Here is an 18,499-nt window from a genome sequence, read left to right on the forward strand (position 1 = left end):
AACAAAAAAACACAAAAAAATTTGCTTGGGTAATGGTTGATGAATTCAACAAATTTACTTCCTCCAATGCAATTGCTGTTTGCCCAGCCATACAGTTGGCCTTGGGTGATGTATTTGTTCAGAAAGCTGAACATACCCAATTCCTGCCAAGTCATTCTGGCCATAATTTCCCAATTCTGGCACTGGTTTGGAGGGAGTTTTCAGTGTTATCGTACCTGGCTTCCTGCTTTGAGAGCCTAGAGTTTGCAGTGCCATTAGGTACCAGTGGGAGCCTGGAAAGAGGGCTTCGATTCAGCCCCTTTTGGTCTCCCCCAGTGAGACAGCACCAAGATGAGCTCTAAGCATCTCTGTGAGCTCCTGAAACAGTGTGGAATTAAGCACCTGCTCTTGGACCTACCTTGTATCAAGCCACAAACTGGGTGTGTTAAAAATAGCAAATAAGTGACTACTTTGTAAGAAAAAAAAAAACAACAACCCAAACCAAACAAAAAAAACCAAACAAAACCCCCCCAAAACAAACAAACAAAACCTATCCTCAGTGTGGCAACTTTAAGGTCAAAACCAAATAAAAATTGTCTTAAAATATATACATATATATGGCTTTTCATTTTTCCTATCCATTTCATTGGAAACAAAAATAAATTTAAGGGTGATATTTGGTTTTTAAAAACAATTCTGTCCTTCTCTTCAGCTGCCAACCAGAGTGGACAGGATGGAGGTGCTGACTGCGGTTGCTCATGGTACGGCTCAGAATCCCCCCGAGTTCTTCATCCTCGCTAGTAACCGGGAGTAGACGGGTGCTGCAAGGAGAAGACTGAGTTGGGTGGACAGACACACAGCACCTCCCTGTCCCCTCCCAGCCCAGTTATGCTACATCTTGCTTGGAGCAAGGAAAGAGCATAAACCTCTCTTTAAGCGACAGGGACATATGATGGAAATTAGAAACAAGCTAGAGAATTGTTTTACCTAGTCGAGGATTCCTCTGAGAAACCTGCATGGAAAGAAAATAGGAGGTTTGCATAAATACAACAAATCTCCAACAGCTGTAAGAACAGTTTGCATGTAACATATTTATCCCAGTCTCCAAAAACTACAGATAAATGACCTGGGCTGCATCAAAAGAAGCGTGGCCAGCAGGGCGCGGGAGGTGATTCTGCCCCTCTACTCCTGCTCTCATGAGCCCCCACCGGGAGCACTGCATCCAGTTCTGCGGCCCCCAACATGAGAAGGACATGGAGCTGTTGGAGCGGGTCCAGAGGAGGGCCATGAAGATGATCAAAGGGCTGGAGCACCTCCCCTATGAGGACCAGCTGAGAGAGTTGGGGCTGTTCAGCCTGGAAGGCTCTGGGGGGACCTTACTGCAGCCTTCCAGTTCCTGAAAGGGTCCTACAGGAAAGCTGGGGAGGGACTTTTTACAAGGGCAGGTAGTGATAGAACAAGGGGGGATGGTTTTAAACTGGAAGAGGTTAGACTTAGACTAGATAATAGGAAGAAATTCTCTACTGTGAGGGTGGTGAGACACTGGCACAGGTTGCCCAGGGAAGCTGTGGATGCCCCCTCCCTGGAGGTGTTCAAGGCCAGGTTGGACAGGGCTTTGGGCAACCTGGTCTGGTGGGAGGTGTCCCTGCCCATGGCAGGGGTTGGACTGGATGACCTCTGAGGTCTTTCCCAACCCAAACCATTCTGTGATTCGATGATTCTATGACTCTTCATTACTGGAGGCTAACATGTATAGTACCATGCAAAGGTTACATTCTTAGTGTGCTCCAAAACTGCAGGCTTCATGTTGCAAAATGTGTTATTTCTTATATAATTAAATCATGTATGAAGAGAGGATTGGCCATTCCATGAAACACATGTGCTCACTCTCTTTGGAAGTCAAAATCTGAATATGATGTTATCTTCCGATCTTTATTACCAAAATGTGATTTCAGTAGTTCTACAGTGAGAGATTTTTTTGTCTTTTACCTTGGATAACGCAGATGCCTGTTTGAAGATTTCTAATGCAGGGTCTGCAGGTTCATCACCTCTTTCTTGTGGCCTTGAAGCTAAGGGCGGGACATAGAGAACATTGAAATACTCTTCAAAAATCACACAGGCTGCTTCCTTCCACTATTTTGAAGGATGTGCTGAAAACCCCAAAATACATTAATCCTTCTCAATAAACGGAAGTAATTGCCATGTGTCACCTCTCCCTCCCAGTGCAGCTCTGCTGTAAAGGTGCAGTTCTAGATACTTCCAACCATAGACCTACCTTGAGGCTGTAAGACAGAGTTCATGGCATAAATCACACCATTTGTGGCCATGATATCACTTTCAGCAACAGGCTCCTTGTTGACATGTATTACATTGTTTTTCTGTTCAGGAAAAGAAAAAAAAAGGTAGAAAATGAGAAACTGTCATCACTAGTTTCCAATTTTATTCATAAATCCCTCACTTTGCATTCATTCATTTACTGGATGGCTGTAGCCATTTTCATTCCTCTTGTAAACTAAGGAGAATATAAAAGCAAGTTACAGCCTCAGCAGTTTGTTCTGGAGCGGCTGGCAGGCTTTGGAGCACAGGTTGGGAATACTGTCCTCCAGCAACAGAGCACATCCACCAGCTCCCTGGTGGCAGTGGGAGCTGCTCTTCACACCAAGAGGGATGGCTGTGGAGATGGCATCAGGAGAACAGATCAGGACTGGACACGGGAAGGGTCTAGCACACAAGTTGGCCAACTCAATGCCCTTGGAAACACTGGCCTTTCCGCTTTTGTTCTGCGTTTTCTTCCTTGCACACAGAGCAAGTCTTGAGTTATTTATTTTCTGAAATATGATTTTTTCCTTTACAGAGGATCCTACATTCTCTTAATATAGTGCAGAATTTCTGAAATGAAATTATACATCTAAATAAATCCTGCTGTGTTAAGGGAGCCCATGCAGAGATCATTTTTGTTATACTAAAAAAGATGTGTTAGCTGAACAAGCTATTCGTTTAGTTTATTTATGCTTTCTCTCCCATGACTCACGGTTAAATTTATAACAGCTCCTGGATATCATTTACAATTGGTGTTCTGGGGAGAAAGCTGAAGATAACCACATTTCAAGACTGCCAGCCTGTTAAATTGAACACATGGCCACTGTCCCTCCACTGCAGCCCAGAAGACAGTTTGGTGGCTCTGTGCGCACATTTAGAAGAGGTTCCCACACCATCCAAATAAGCACAGGCATACTTTGGTCCTTGACATAGACAGAAAAAGACAGACCACAGCCCTGCTGATGGTAAAACCTCGTCTGAGGTGACTTACCATGCTGACTTCCAGTTTATCTCCCTGCATGGACTTCAGCCTCACAAGGGCATTAACTGCACCGCTCACCAGGATCTCATCGGCCACGTGGAACTTGAGGATGTTGGCAAGCTCCTTGGCGTTACCTGGGGGAAGAAAACATTTACATTTGCAAAACAGAATCAGCACTATTTCATGTGATGGAATGAAATTAAATGGAAAATACCATAATTTCCTGAAAGTGCAAGGAAACAATGTAAAATTGAAAAGACCAGGTAGAAGGACCTTGGTTGGAGCTGATTAGGACATTGAGGCTGTTCCTGCCTGGACAGGTCAGGATCCCAGAGAGAACAGAAGGACACTTTTTCAATGTCCCACCTTGGTACATACCAAACCTGCTCTATACATGAAATCCCTATCTACTGGTTTTTCAGTCCCCTCATTCCCTCACTGTGCACTGTGTGAAAGTGCTTCTGTCACTGCTTTCACTTTCCAAGAAGTCTAGGGGGAAAAAAAACCCTACGTGAAATAAGGAAGCAGATAGAGCACTCTGGTATTTGCAAATATCAATACTTTTGCCAACGCCAGTGTCACTTTACAGTAAGCTTCATGACTGAAACTGCAGGATTCCTGGGTAGGAAGGGGAAAAGAGCAGAAGAAATGTCACTAATGGCTTGCAGATTGCTGGCCTGATACTCACCCCACAGAGTGTCTACTCATCTAGCCATGCTCTGAAACAGATCTTAGGAAGATGCTTCCCCTTCACCATCTATTTTCCAGAAGAGGCAGTGACGTGCACAGCACAGCCAGCAGCCCTCCTCCATCTTCTCCTTTAGAAGCTGCAGTGTCACTGACAAAACCCACAGACCGGCAATGGGGAACAGCTTGCGTAAAAAGTGGCCTCCATCTATGAAACATCTATGAGCAGCTCCTTCAGCAAAGGGAACTTTCTGTTTCACTGCTTGTATCTGAATACACTGTGAGCTTTTTTTCCATTACAGTTTTCCTAAGGTGGCCACAGTTCACATTGCATGTCCTCACCAGGATGATTCACTTCATCAGAAGCATAAGCTAAATATTTGCGTGGAAAAAAAAAGAACATTTGAAGTGTCCGCATCTGGGATACTTCATTCCTGCAGCTGTTTACAATAGCTGCAAAACAGTTCTGAAATATTTATATATTAAGCACTAGACTGCATGTGCAGTCTGATATTACCAGTTCCTCATCCGTGCACTTAAAAGGATAGCCAGCTACCGTGGGCAGATGCTTCCCAAATTATGATGTCAATGTTTGGTTGGGCTTTAATGACGAGAAGACACTACACTCAAATACCTGACATTGTTTCCAACCACAGCGGGTTTTTAATAGGAACAAATTAAAAGATCGTTCTGCTTATCCAGAAGATCATTATTAAACATTCCCATGCTTTCTTTCCCCACACCCAGCCCACATGTCTGTGCTTTTCAGGATATTGGTCTTCATCTAAACTAGACTGGAATATTTGTTGTCTTTTCAGGATCAGGCTGGACTTGCTTTGTCCACGTACACATAAATGGAGCAACAGCTCCATCCTTTTACTACTTAAATTTCATGCAGTGTAACTTGAGGCTGAATGTGAACTGGGTTTTCTATTTGCAAAACTTACTTCAGACACCCTGATCCTGTGTAGTTGACAGCCACATTCTCACTTCTTCCATCTCTGACTTGCAAGGCAGAGATGTCATCAGCTCCTCTGGAAACACCTTAGAGTTATCTAAGCTTACACCAGCCAGCACAGCCAAATTTAAGCCATCGTAAGTTTGCAGCACATGCTACATACAAACATGTTTTTCAAGCATAAGGAAAGTGTAAGCCCATGCCCAGGCTTTGTGTGAGAGTTCAGTGCCACTCTGCATCCTCAGCCTTCTGCTGGATAGGGCTTATCCAAATCAGTTGTGTAGGAAGCCCATGCTTCCAGCAGACATGGCCAAAGAATGAGATATGGCAGAGAAACTTAGCCATTCCTCCCATACCATGCCATAACACACATTAGCTGCTCATCTAAATGCTCTAAAAATGCTCACCCATTAGTTTGTTCAGTTCCCCTTGGGGCATGGCTCGGAAAGCTTCATTTGTTGGAGCAAACACCGTGAAGGTACCTGGCCTGTTCAGGTTCTCCGTGAGACCTGCAGACTGGATAGCAGCCACCAACGTACTGCAAAATGAACACACATCAAATGCTTCACTATAAACTACTTCTGTTACTCTTTGAGCAATTGCATGTTGTGTTCAAAAGAGAGCTGACAAGTTACAACAGCAAAATCCTGCTGGGGTCCAGCAAAGCAATTAACCAAAATGTTGATTAGGTAGGAAATGAGCCTGTGAGGTCCAACCAGAACATCTGAGAAATGGCAAAGCAATGTGGAGATTCTGAATTCAAATGGTAGTGAGGAGACAGAGAAGCCTGGCCACAGTGGCTCTTGTGGGCAGAGATGGCTTCAGAGCCAGCTTCTTACTGTATTAAGAGGGACCACACACTCTTGGCTCACGATTCATTGAAGAGTTATTTGAAGTCTCACTCCCTATAATTTAGGGATGAAACCAAAGGTTTGGATGCTCTTTTCTCCAAGTTAGAGAAGTTCAGTATAGTCATAACTACGACCCATAATAAATAGAAACTGTTTCGACAGCTCTTCTGCTCCTAACTAGCACTTAGGAAGAGCAAAAGATCACCTGAAGCGATGGTCTGCCTTGAGAACATCCATCACTGAGCCAGATGGTGGAGTCAACATTTTGTCCACACTAAACAGGGTCCCAAACCTTCCTCTCTTGTCATGGGCTGCAATGCAGGCATTTTCAATGCAAAGGTTCTGCAAACAAAATTGCAGAAAAAAAAAAAGACCTGATTAGCATATGCTTCAAAAGAGATTATATACTTTCCACAAGGCTTAATTACACTTTTTACAGGACAGACATAACATTACAGACATCAGGCATCATTCAGCCATGTACAGCACTGCACACTGCAGGAACTTACATTGCGGTACACAAAAACTCTCAGTTCCTTGTCACCCAGAGTCTGTAGTTTCTGTCCATGGTAAAGATATTTAGAGGACAGCTGTTCTCTAACAATATGGTTCAGAAGCAAATTTTTCATGTTGTTGTCAATGACAGGAAGTCCATCTGCAGCAAAAAGTGTGAAAAGAATCAATGATTCACTTAAAATGACCACTGAGGCACTAAAAAAGTGTAAATACAGAGTATTATATGCACTATAATTTTAATTTTAAAGCTAGATGCCACTGCTTGCAGCTGAGGCATTTGACAGAGGGTTTGCATGCTTCTGCACTGAAACTGTCTGAAGCAGATCTGTGGCCCAAACTGATGGAAGAAAGGGATTTACTCCCCTGATTACCTTTGAACACATCATTCACTGGGGCAAGGAGGGTCACACGCTCACTGCCAGTTAGATGAGAACTGAGACCAGCTTGTCTGAAAAGGTCTGTAGACTTGGAAACTTCAGATTCTTGTGCCAACTCAAACAGGGTCTTAGCTGAAAAGAAGAGCAACGCATAGTAACCTTGCGTTAAAGGCAATCCTCCCTTCACTACAAAATATCCACACCCTCTAAATCCAATATTTCCTTGGCAAAATAGACAAAAGGAAGGCAACAGAAAGAAAGATACAGAGAGGCACCGGTACCTGAGTCTGGGATCAGCAGCTCATTAACAAAATGTACAACGCCATTGGTTGCCAGGATGTCCTTGTTGGCAATGATGGGTTTCCCATTGAGGGTCAGCTCTTCCCCACTGCAGCCCACGTCCAGGGTGGTTCCTTCCAGAGTCTCCATCGTCAGGCCAGCGATGATGGCCTCAGCACACATGGCTGACTTCAGGATGTGATGGTTCAGTAAGTCTGTAAGAGAAGCAAGTGTCTTAGTCAGCTGGAAAAATCAGCTATAAAATTACTGCAGCTTTGAGGAGGAACTGTTCAGTGACAAGGGCCTCCTGTACTACACTGTAAGTGGCTCCACTCCAAAAGATATGCAGTCATTTTAAATTGTGCCTTTTAAATTCAGCAGCCTGCGAAATGAAGTGCCTAAAAAGAGTAATATTTATACGCCTTTATCAACCTCAAAACATTTTGTGTGGCTATTCAACTCATTTGCCAGGGGAAGTTACATTGCATCTTGCTGGACTGAAAAGAATCACCATCACATCCAGGAGTACTCAAGGAAAATTCAGAAAAGGGACTGCTTCAGCTCTCTCCTTCATATCTGGATACCACTCTCTCTGCCATGTCTATACCTCTACCATATCCACATCCAAAGAAGTTTGGGATGTCAAGTGTGTTTACTGCAAGTGTTGTCAGAATGCGCTGAGGTTCAGGTGTCCTTGAAAAGGAATTTAGAAGAACTGCAAAATACTCCTCAGTCTCTCAATGGGTTCAGTAAACAAGTACCTACCCCTCAGGGCTTCTGGGTCCCCCAGGATCCTGTTGAGTGTTTCTCGTGGGATCTTCTCAAAGGCTTCATTAGTTGGAGCCAAGAGTGTGTACTGGCCCTCGCTTTCCAGCAAGCTGTTGAGGTCAGAAGCAGCCACGGCAGCCTTCAGAGAAAAGAGGACAGAGAGTAAAACACATTCGCCAGAACAGAAAGGTCAGCAACTTTGTCCAGACACACACTAGGGGCCAGATTTATTAAGGCTTTTACAATTTCAGAGGACTTAAAAAAAAAAATCCTGAATAGCTTCTTTCAGCACTTTGGTCCCTTTATAAATTTGACCTGGCCCTATGGTTCTCTTGTGCTTCAGAAATTTGAGTACAAGAGCTCTTTTTTTTTGGCAAGACTGAGAGCGAGTTTGAATACCCCGATATCCTTGGAAAGGGTCACAGTAATTCCAGTGAAAAATTCAGATCAGAACCCACAGCTGGCTAACTGCAAAATCTCCGTGCTTTTAAACTTATTCCTTAACTTCACAAATACCAAGGCAAATAAATTGGTACTCATCAAGTCTGAACAGTTATCTCCTAAAGCTAAGATTCCTACAGAAGAGTGAGGAGCAAGACTCAATCTACATCTCTTCACTGACAGCAATAGCAGGGTGACAATTATTCTCATAAAACTCTACTTGCACCAATATCCAACACTTCTCTTCCTAAAACAAAGTAAACTATATTGGTCCAAGGATTTTATCAGCAGCATTAAAGTCACAGCACTAGGCACTAGCAAGCGCTTCATGACAGTTCTCTGGGAGCGGGATGACAGAACGCCTTTAAGGATCCCTGGAGTACGGGTGTGATGGACTCACTCGAAGAGTTTCCAGGCTTTCCTCAGTCTCGATGATCTGCTGAATGCTGTTTGTAGTGGTGGCAATGACTTTGTCAATGACGTGAACCACTCCATTGGTGGCATGGTGGTCAGCTTTCAACAGCCTGGCGCAGTTCACAGTCACAATCTGCAGAGGGGAAGAGCCACAGGGTGTTATGTGCACTAAAACAAGAAGGTAAAGCAGCCTCTGCTGTTTTTCTATTTCAAACACAGCGAGAGCTATAATACTGAATCAGCAGGAGCAGAAATGTGCTTTCCTAAAAAAAACACACTAAGAATGGGAATGCTTTGTCAAGAATGTTTGAAATGTTTTGTGTTTAAAGAGCTTTGAAAATAATCAGTGGTTTTGTCTATCCTGAATCATCAAGACTAAGAAAATATGCAAGAACCAGCACTTAGGTGAGCACTCTGTTACACAGCAACATGGGCAACTTCCCTGCAATAGCACTGATGAAATTATCTGCTTAGAAATATTCTTTTCAAGTTCCTTCTAAATACGTATCCTAAATCAACAGTTGTCAACCTAAGCGTTACAGAGTCCTGGGCGCTGAAGGACATGGAAGGAGGTGCAAGACAGCAGAAGAGCAAGCCCACTATCAGTGGGTTTAATACAAAGGCCTTACCCCATTGGGATAGTGATGAATCTGGATAGGCAGGTCCTGGTACATTGAGTTAAGTGTGGTCCCGTGTTTCAGATCATCTGTGAGGACTCGTTTGTTCACCATGTGGTAGCGGAGGGCATTGAGCAGCTCAATGTTAACGTTACTGACTAAGGAGTCCAGAGTCTCCTGAAAATCAGAAAAAATAATTTGTTCAGTGCTGAGTGCGATTAAGGTAGTTGTAAGAGCGAGCCAGGAGATCTGGCCACATCTAGGGTGCTTCCAAAGGGGGTGTGTGTGCTAAGTGATGTATTCAGCCTTAAGCCATCTGTGCAAATGAAGAGCTCTAACTTTGGTAAATCTTTATCTTTTGCCTTACAACAGCAGCTAGCAGCTCTGGCACCCCATCCTTCGAAGACCAAGGGATGATGGCAGCAAGCTCCAGTGGGGGATCACTGCATCAAAAAGAGCCGTAAGGCAACAAAAGGCATTGCTCTGGGCCAAGGACAAATACACCAGGAGACCTTCCCCAACAGCAGCATCCCTGCAAAGGGCTCTGCTGGTGCAGGGTTAAGGTAGAGGCTTGGTAGTGGGGACAGCCAAAAAGATGCCCCTTCCCTGCCCCAACAGTTGTGACAATTTTAGGAGTGGAAATTTCACAAGACACAGAGTGAGAAAAAACAAAACCAGTGTAAAGGATATTTATATGTAATTGAGCATAGGAACACAGTGACGCAGAAAAGCTGCAGGTTTACAGCAGATGGAATTGGCTACTTGTGCAATTATTGAGATCAACCACAGGGGTAAAGTAAGGGTTGACATGAAAAAAACAAAAGGGATAGCAAGTCTCTTGCTGCAGGTCTTATTGCAATCTCTAACAGCAAGAGTCAGGGAAAACTGAATGAAGTGATTTCTACATCCACCCTCTGGAGAGCATCCACATCTCTCTAGTGTTTGGTCTTTCAGAAACAAAGCTCTGGAGCTGATGGACCAGTACAGTGATTCCCATGTTGGAAATTCATAGTCTTCCCACATCAGGACTGTGTTTGTTCTACTAGATAGGGCTGGATCCAGACCCATGCAGAGCTGGATCTCCACTCAAGAAAGACAGAGGAAAAGGAGAAATAAGAGGAATTATATCTTACAGCAGGCAAGGACGCCCAGGCCTCATTACTTGGGGCAAAAATCGTAAAACTTCCAGGTCCTTCGATTTCTGGCCTTAGGTTAGACCGGTCAGAGTAGAGCTGCGTGGTGGCAGACCCAACAACTCCCAGCGTTTCATAGATGTTTGAGAGTGGCAGCGCTGAAAGAAGAGACGGTTATGTTCCCAACAGATCATCCATCCTTCCCTGCACTGCACTGAATTAGAGGAGAGCTGTTGGTGAGAATGCTGGAGGAAATGAAGCATGTCAGGGAACTCGTACCTGTTCATTAATTACATAATAAATAATCATGGCTTGACAGCTCCAGCCTCAATTACAGCAGTGTAATCCAGGATCTATTGCATCTCTGCAGGTTTAAATGGAGTTACTCTGGATTTATATGGATGTGAACTGAGGCAAGCAAAGATATTCATTGCTTTCACCCAATCTGTGTTCGTACTCAGGCTTTTGGTGCTGGGAGCTGGCAGCTCTCCGTCTTCACTGACCTGTCTGCACCAGCCCATGTGGTTAACTGGGCAGCATCAAACTTTTGTGGAAGGAAGCATTCAGAAAGCAAAAGCAGAATACGCCTTTCTTCAATAAACCCAGTGAATTCCCTCCCAACCCCCACCAGTGGCCAAACTGTATTTTCTCCTAAATGCAATTTTGCTAAACTCGTGCTTGCCAAAATAAAAGTGAGCAGAGATTGGCAGAGCTGTCTGCTACTCTATAATTCCTTTATATTGCATTTCCAACACAGCTATATTACTTGTTGGAATAAGTAGTTCCCTATGGCCCTCCCATGCTTGATTAAGTTTAATTATATCCAAGGTTTTAAGTTGTCTGGAACACTTTGCATGCTTTGGAGCTGATCTGGCACTCAACTGCTGCTCTGCTGAGTCCATTTTTGACTTGTTCATGGCAATATTGTGCACAAATTGCAAAAATCAAATCCACTTTGAGTAATTTTCTAACATTTCCCTTTACTAGGCAGCTGTATAATTTTAAGAAGTTTAAAAAATGTCAAACATATTTTTACCAGCTGGGCAGCCTTTTTCTCCAGGAACTTTTTCATATCCAGGACAGCATTCATAACTGATCACTCTGGAATAAGAAATGGATACGGCAGATTAACTGATGGCATCTCACTGCTTTTTCTTTATTTGTTACAGAGTTCTGTATCCAACCATATTTGGTGATGTTTCTAAGCAGACCCTTCATTAGAAATATAGACTTGAACAAAAGACAAACCACAATTTTTATCTCCTTCAGGCTGCATGTTGCCTATTTCTCCACCGAACAAAAGCAGGCATAATTTCTTTTCAAAACCACACTTTTGGACTTTGTACAAACAGTGGATGGAAACTGATGCCACGGTCCCAACAGATAACCTGCACAAGACACTGCAAGCGCTGGTTCATTTGGGCACATTTCCTGGGGAATCTCCCCGGCTGCCTGCTGCTGTCACCTCTGATCACTGTTCGGGCAATGCACTGCAATCCCAGTACGACTGCGTTCCCAAACCAGCCAAGCATTTCACCCCATTCTTGTCCACCACCAGAAATTATTTAATTACTTATGGCAAAATCCACAAGATGGACCTGGAGGAGAAGGAGCATCCCTGGTCTTGGATACAGTGGCAGGAGGGCTTGGGATAAGCCCTGCAAGGACAAACTTTACCAGTGGTGGCACGTGCATCCGCAGGCAGCCTGGGCAGTACCGCAGAGCACCCACCTTTGCTAACACCGGGTACGTCCATGCGAACACCTTCAGTACAACATTTCCTTCTGGCTGGCAGCAACCTGCTGCTCTGATCAAGCACTATCCCCCAGTAAAACCAGAGGGGCCAGAGACCCCATCCTGGGGACTCGGGGCCATCCTGCAGATTTGCAAACCTTAAATAAGCAAGGGGTCCCTGAATGCCGTGTCTTTGTCTGCAGCAAAATAGGAAATAAAAGTAATCTGATTCTCAAAGCTGGCCATTTAATGGGACATGTTTTGATGTTAATGGGGGGAAATAAAAAAGAAAAAAGTCAATCCAGAAGTTACCCATTTATTTTTCACAGGGGGTTCCTTCAGCTATTTACTCGGTGTGAAAGGAGCAAAGTCATCTGATTGAAAGGCTAAAGACAGCAAGGAGTACGTGATCCTCCCAAAGACAAGCGTCTCCTCTGTGATCCTGGTTGGATTCAAGGCAAGTCAGATGCTGTACTGCTGAGCCTCAGCACACTCAAAGAGAAAGGAAAACCCTCAAGCTTCAGATATTTGTCATCATTTTAATACTGTTAACAAACAGTGGAAATGCCTGGGGTTTAAGGGGGAATTCTTCAGGGTAATTAAGAGCCAGTAAGTGAAACAAATACCTGCTTTTCTGTGACAGAAGCAAATAAATTCTGTGTCACGGTTTCCTAAGAGAATTACAAAGCAAACCCAGACTGATTGTCTAGACATTATATATTCCATGTGGGTAAGAGTTTGCCTAAAGCAATCCCTTCCTTTGACTACTAGAAATCTTAACACCCTGCTGCTTCGCTTTCCCCAGCCCCCCATCTCGGGTTCATTAGAAACACACACTTTCTCCCCTCACCACTTCCCTCCCCTACCTCCAATTTTTCTTTTTTTCACCCTAGAAACTAAATCCAGTCTAGACAGTTCCCTTGGTTGAGACCTGTAATCAAAGACGAAGAGCTGATTAAAGAGAAATCATTCCAAAGTTCAGCATAAATAATTCCTGAGTGCTGACGTAGGCTTTAAAAGGCTTATTTATAGATCGATCAGAGATTAATGAGCTGTGACGAAGGGGTAGGACGCTGATGCACACAGCTTGCAGTGCAGGGGGCAAGAGGCTGCCACAGCAGCCAGGCGCCTGCCGGGAAGGGAGGGCACCAGGAAGGGATGGAGGGACGACGTCTCCCGCTTTTCAGCGGGTGTGTGGGCATCTTGAGCACCACCCCACAAGGGAAGCTAATGGCAAGTACCGAGGCCAGTAATGGTGCCTGCTCCACCCATGCAGGGGGTCCTTTGAGCCCCAAGTCCCACACACCCACTGAAGGTGACCTAGCAGCATCACCTGGTATGCATTTGCATGCCAGCATTTTGAGTCGAGTACCAGAGATGGGGACCATAAAGAAACAGCTTTAGCTTCAGCCATTGCCCTCCCATGGCTGGCAGACTTGGTGGAAACACCACCCAAAGGCACATGGGCAGCATTCAAGAGATTGCTTGGGGCTGGGCACAGGGCATCTCCCCAGCTGGTCCTGCAGCCACCTCCAGCCCTCAGGGAGGAGGAGCACAGGTGCGGCTGAAGGCTGCTGTGCCTCAGTGGCAGGACTCTGCATCGCAATGCTTCAGCACCCAACACATCCATATGGGAAGAAGGCTGCTCCTTTGACATGTCCTCCTCCAGTTGGGTCGGAGCCACAATCTCCTGCCTGGAAAGGGATATTTCTCTTACATGGCATGGGCAAACAGCTCATGGGAGAAAACGCTGATCTCCTCCCAGCCACCACACCACGCAGTAGGTTCTGCACAAAAGGCTTTGGAGTTGCCAAGTCCATCCCCGTTTCTGGTGTCTGCTCGGCGGCTACAGACCACCACACCAGGACACGGCTGGTGCCGGCGACGTGGGTTAAATGAGCAGTGCCCTCGTACAAAGAGCATTTGTCATCCACTCTGCAGTGCCTCTGACCACAATTTCCTAACCTCCTCAGTGAGCAATTTTGAGCTGAACCTGTAGTTTTTCAGCCTCTGGTTTTGAAACACTGTATTTCTTAAATGTCTATCTGTGTCTGACTGCAGAAGCAAGCTCCTTGACTTTTATTAGTCATTGTTTCACTGCTGTTGCATTCTCAGGATCTGAAATTAAATTTTAAGTGCATTTTTCAAGGTAATAAAAATAAGCTTAGGCATATATTAGTGAATAAAGATCTATCTGTAATAATTTCCTGTAATAAAACCCATATGTTTTGTTTTTTTGTAAAATAAGTGCCAGAGAGTAATTTTTTTCCTGAACCAAGGAAAGTGCATCAGACAAGAAAAGGAAAGTTAATTTAAAAGGGAAAAAAAAGGAATGTATTAAGGGGCAGGTTACTGCCACTAGTTATTCCTCAAAAAATAATCAAATGCCACATTTATGTAAGTTGTCTTTTCATTCTCAAGACAAAAAAGTGTGTGGGGACGCATTCAATTGCCACCCCTATTCTGGAAGAATGAGTCCAGAGCGTAAGGGAGGTAGAAAAATATAAAAACCACGGGCACAACGATGAGAATATACTCTAAATAAACTATTTCTTTGGCTTTGGAATAACGAACAGTGGAAAATTACCTAATTACCAAAACAATCTTGTTTCAGTGCTCATTAAAATCAAAGCAGTGTCAGACTTATTGCCAACTGTCTTATCTCACTTCATCAGCAAGTAATGCAATGACAAAAAACGTACATAAATCCTCTAATGTCTCCCTAACTGCATGAGCCAATACTTCAGCAAAGAGAAGAAAAACAAAGGAAAAAAAAGGCAGATAAAAAGGTAAGAGTTCTCTTCTGATACACGAGTTGAAATTTCCACCGTGCACGGCCAGCCCCAGTAGAGCACGCCACCCCAGTGGACCAAAAGATGCTGCCCCAGAAGCAAGCCTGCAAAGCCTCCCACCGAGCCCCTGCCTTACAGCCTGCAACACAGATCCAGCTTGTGACACCACTGACCTTTTCAGCAGATAAGCAGGATAATACGTGAAGTAGGTGAGATGGGTCAAGCATCTCCTATCCCTGGACTACTCTTCTCACAGGTTGGAAAAGCCTTTTAGGAGAAGAGATGATCATGCTCATCCAGCTCCACCATTCCCCCTGGGCTGATGGAGTGGATCCCCCAGCCAACGGGAGGACCAAGCGCACAGCTTCAGGAAAGGACTTCAGACTATGGATTCCAAGCAAGGGCTGGATCCACCCAGTTACGCTGACAAACATGCCACATCTTGATGCTTTCAAGGCACCCACTATTCTTAAAACTTCTCATGGACCAGCTCAGTCCCACACAATGGGCCAGTTTTGAGGGTTTGTGTTGAGTACCATTAACTGCGTCCGCACACTCTCTTGGGTGCTGATGCACTGAGCACAGCACAGCACCAGGCCCCTGCTGCTGGTTGAAGAATCTGACTGCCGCAGCAAAACGCATCATGTCCTTTATGGCCCAAATGACTCCTGATTGCTTCCATATGCCAGGAACACCATGTCCAGTGGGAGCCATCACCAGTTAACATTCGTAATCAGAGCTGTCCTAGAGACCTCTGGAAAATGTGAGTCAAGGCACATGTCTTTTGTTCTGCACAAGCACTGCTGAAGGGCAGAGTAGGGCCGAGGATCAAAAACTACTAAGAAGAAAGAAGACGACAATAAAATCCATTGTGGAGATGATGCAAAGTGAAGAATAGTGAGCAAATTCCCTGCATAATGGGAACATTATCTCATAGGTTAACAGGCAGGTTAATGCTGTGTATGCTTTTCTCTCAGCAATGCATCATTGGATTAGACACTTGGGTAAAAGCAAGAGAAAATGAGGTTAGAAGAGATCACCCCATCTCCTCAAATAAAATAATGAAATGCTGCCAGACGCCAGTTGTTCCACCTCTTTCTGAAGATAAGCAGCTGAGTTTGTCTCTGCCAAATACAGCTGCACACTTGGGTTACTTGCGGTTGGTTTCCCATTTGCTTCAAAACTGAAGAAATCCGTGACTGGATTGCTTTGCCTTTCAGTGACTACAACAGCAAAGCTACCCACATCCACAGCTGAGTCATATTTTCTTTGGAGACCTACTAAATTACTCTGTTATCAGCAGAGGCAATGATGATACCATATTGCCATGCCATAATCTTGTCCATTTTACGTCAAAAAAGCCACCATTCAGCCAAGATGAGAGCCTGAACATTAATCACCCAACTTAAGTCTTTCCAAATTTGGTGGTTTTGTAGAATTTAGGGGGAAGGGAGGTGATGCTTGTTTGTTATTACGATATTGACTTTCCTTTTTTTTCTTTTTTCTTTCTGTAAAGACAATTGGACTTAAGGGAACATGTTATACCTGCTCACTGTATGGCACATCCTGCAATACATCCTCCTGAAGTACAGATTTTTCCTCTTTTAGACAAATTCATGGGTAGCATGACGAAAGGCCAAAAGCCGTACACAGTGACAACTTCTGTTTTGCCTCCCTCCTCACCATACCAACCCCAGACACAGGAAATTCATCTCGATGGGCAGCCATCACAGCTAAACCAATTAAGGCAACCAAAATAAAAGCAATATAGCTTACCACAGTTCAAGATCTCAAAGTCTGCTGTGGACTACAGAAACAGAATTTATTTAATCAGCAGTAAAGAACAGCTTGTTTCTATAGACCTAATTACAATTTACATTGGACCATATCGGAAACACACCAAATGATTTTCTGCTGTTCTTGATGCTGCAGATTCAGGACCAGACCTGGCCCACAGCTCTGATCCTCATGGCCAGCACTGTTCAGGGAATCATTGCACTGATACTGGGTAACGTGGTGGTGGTGCATGCTAAAGCATGGGCCAACAGACGTGTCTGAAAGCCCAGTTTGGCCTATACCATGGAAAAAGATTCTCCACTCCTGATCTACAGCCTGGCAGATAGTCAAGCATGCATACCCTTAATTATCTGCTGACTACATCTTTCAAAAGAATGTCCCAAGGCTGCTTACACAGATACTTTATGCAACAGCTACTTGAATATTATTGCTTGCAATTTTAGATGTGGAATTCGCCTGCAAGTCTAATTAACTTTCCTAGTGGAGTCATCAGAGAGTGTTGGCTAAAACTGATGTCTCTTTTCCCTTATTTCTGTTTTCCCTTCCAAAGCAAACATATGTAGATTAATTCTACGTTCACTTCAATATCCATCAGCTCTGGGTTGCCTTTTTTTCCCCCCTTTTCTTTTAAAATCTAGACAGCTTTGAGGCTGGTATGGAGAGAGACACAGCTAAATACTAGAAAACATCTGGTACACACTTCATTACAGCATTGAAAGCTATATAAGTATATATAGAAATGCAATTAGAATAAAACGTCGGGGTTTGTATTTACATGGTACTTTCCGTTCTTAACATCTAAGTGTTCTAGGAGCATGTTTGCCATCTGAGAAAAAACAAGGCACAGGAACTTCCTTAGGAGTAAAAAGGCTAAAGCAAATCTTAACAAAAATACACGTCAAGCGCACACCGCAGGCTCTGACATCCCCCGTCTGTCACACTGTCTGCACCTCCCACTCAGCACCCCCCTTCACAATCGGGTCTTCGGGGAGACCCCAGACAGCGCTTGGGTACTTACGTTGACTTCCCGCAGATCTTCCTCTGGTACCACTGCTTGCAGTTGGTGAAGTATTTCCTGTTCGTGCCAATCAGTTTCTGCACCGCGCACACATTGGGGCTACAGGTAACGACAAAGCAGAAGGGGTCTGGTGAGCCTCTCTCCTTTTGGTGCTGATCCCCAACATGGAGACAGAGCCCACCTGACAGGGCCCAAAAAGCCCTGCTGGGGTTGCAAGGGAGGAACCTTTGAGAGCTGCAAGTCAACTTGCTCAACCTGAGTGCATAACGATTGTCATGATCTGGAGGAAGCAGTGAAAGTGATCTCTCTTCACTCTGCCAGGGTTTCACCTCTCACCAAAATATAAAGAAATAAAGTTTAAAATAATACTTTGGTCAGTATTTCCATGGTGAATGGCTACTTACAATTTGAGATCTGAGCTAAAACCTGATAAAGTCATGCAATAATTCAAATCCTTCCAAAAAAGGCCATTATTTTATTAAGACATAAAGAAGAACAGATATTTATCAGCCTATGGACTGACTTGCACCAAAACCAGAATGGGTACTCCTACGGTATGACAAACTCACCTGATTCTGGACATGTATGCTGAGCTGTTGATGAGGAAAATGAGTTGTGGCATTGCCCAACTCTGGTTTCAACACATCACGTATGAAAGCACAGATTGAGCACGGCTATAGCAGCCCATAAGGTACTGAGAGCTCCTTCTCAACCAGAAATGCAGGCAGTTGGCATGAAATGTGTGACTAATTCCACTGAGAGCTGACTGCAGCCTTTCAGCTTTCTAAGAAGTGGTATCACTGCAAGCAAAGATGTGGCCAAACAGGAGCTGGGAGT

General features: G+C 44.3%; 1 protein-coding gene across 1 annotated transcript; it reads right to left on the minus strand.

Moving 5' to 3' along the window:
* Positions 1 to 747: 747 nt before the first annotated feature.
* Positions 748 to 18,284, minus strand: TGFBI (transforming growth factor, beta-induced, 68kDa). The gene is made up of 17 exons (XM_010192591.1): positions 18,232 to 18,284; positions 17,663 to 17,761; positions 11,358 to 11,422; positions 10,322 to 10,479; positions 9,201 to 9,365; positions 8,558 to 8,704; positions 7,714 to 7,855; positions 6,951 to 7,163; positions 6,664 to 6,801; positions 6,286 to 6,431; positions 5,982 to 6,118; positions 5,333 to 5,463; positions 3,290 to 3,414; positions 2,255 to 2,357; positions 1,969 to 2,048; positions 967 to 991; positions 748 to 800 (listed from the first exon to the last, which is right to left on the minus strand). The coding sequence occupies exons 1-17, from the start codon at positions 18,282 to 18,284 to the stop codon at positions 748 to 750; spliced, it is 1,980 nt and encodes a 659-aa protein (XP_010190893.1).
* Between the last annotated feature and the right edge of the window lie 215 nt (positions 18,285 to 18,499).

The sequence above is a fragment of the Mesitornis unicolor genome, unplaced genomic scaffold (genome assembly GCF_000695765.1).
Source record: "Mesitornis unicolor isolate BGI_N332 unplaced genomic scaffold, ASM69576v1 scaffold35869, whole genome shotgun sequence".
In the NCBI taxonomy this organism is placed as follows: Eukaryota; Metazoa; Chordata; class Aves; order Mesitornithiformes; family Mesitornithidae; genus Mesitornis; species Mesitornis unicolor.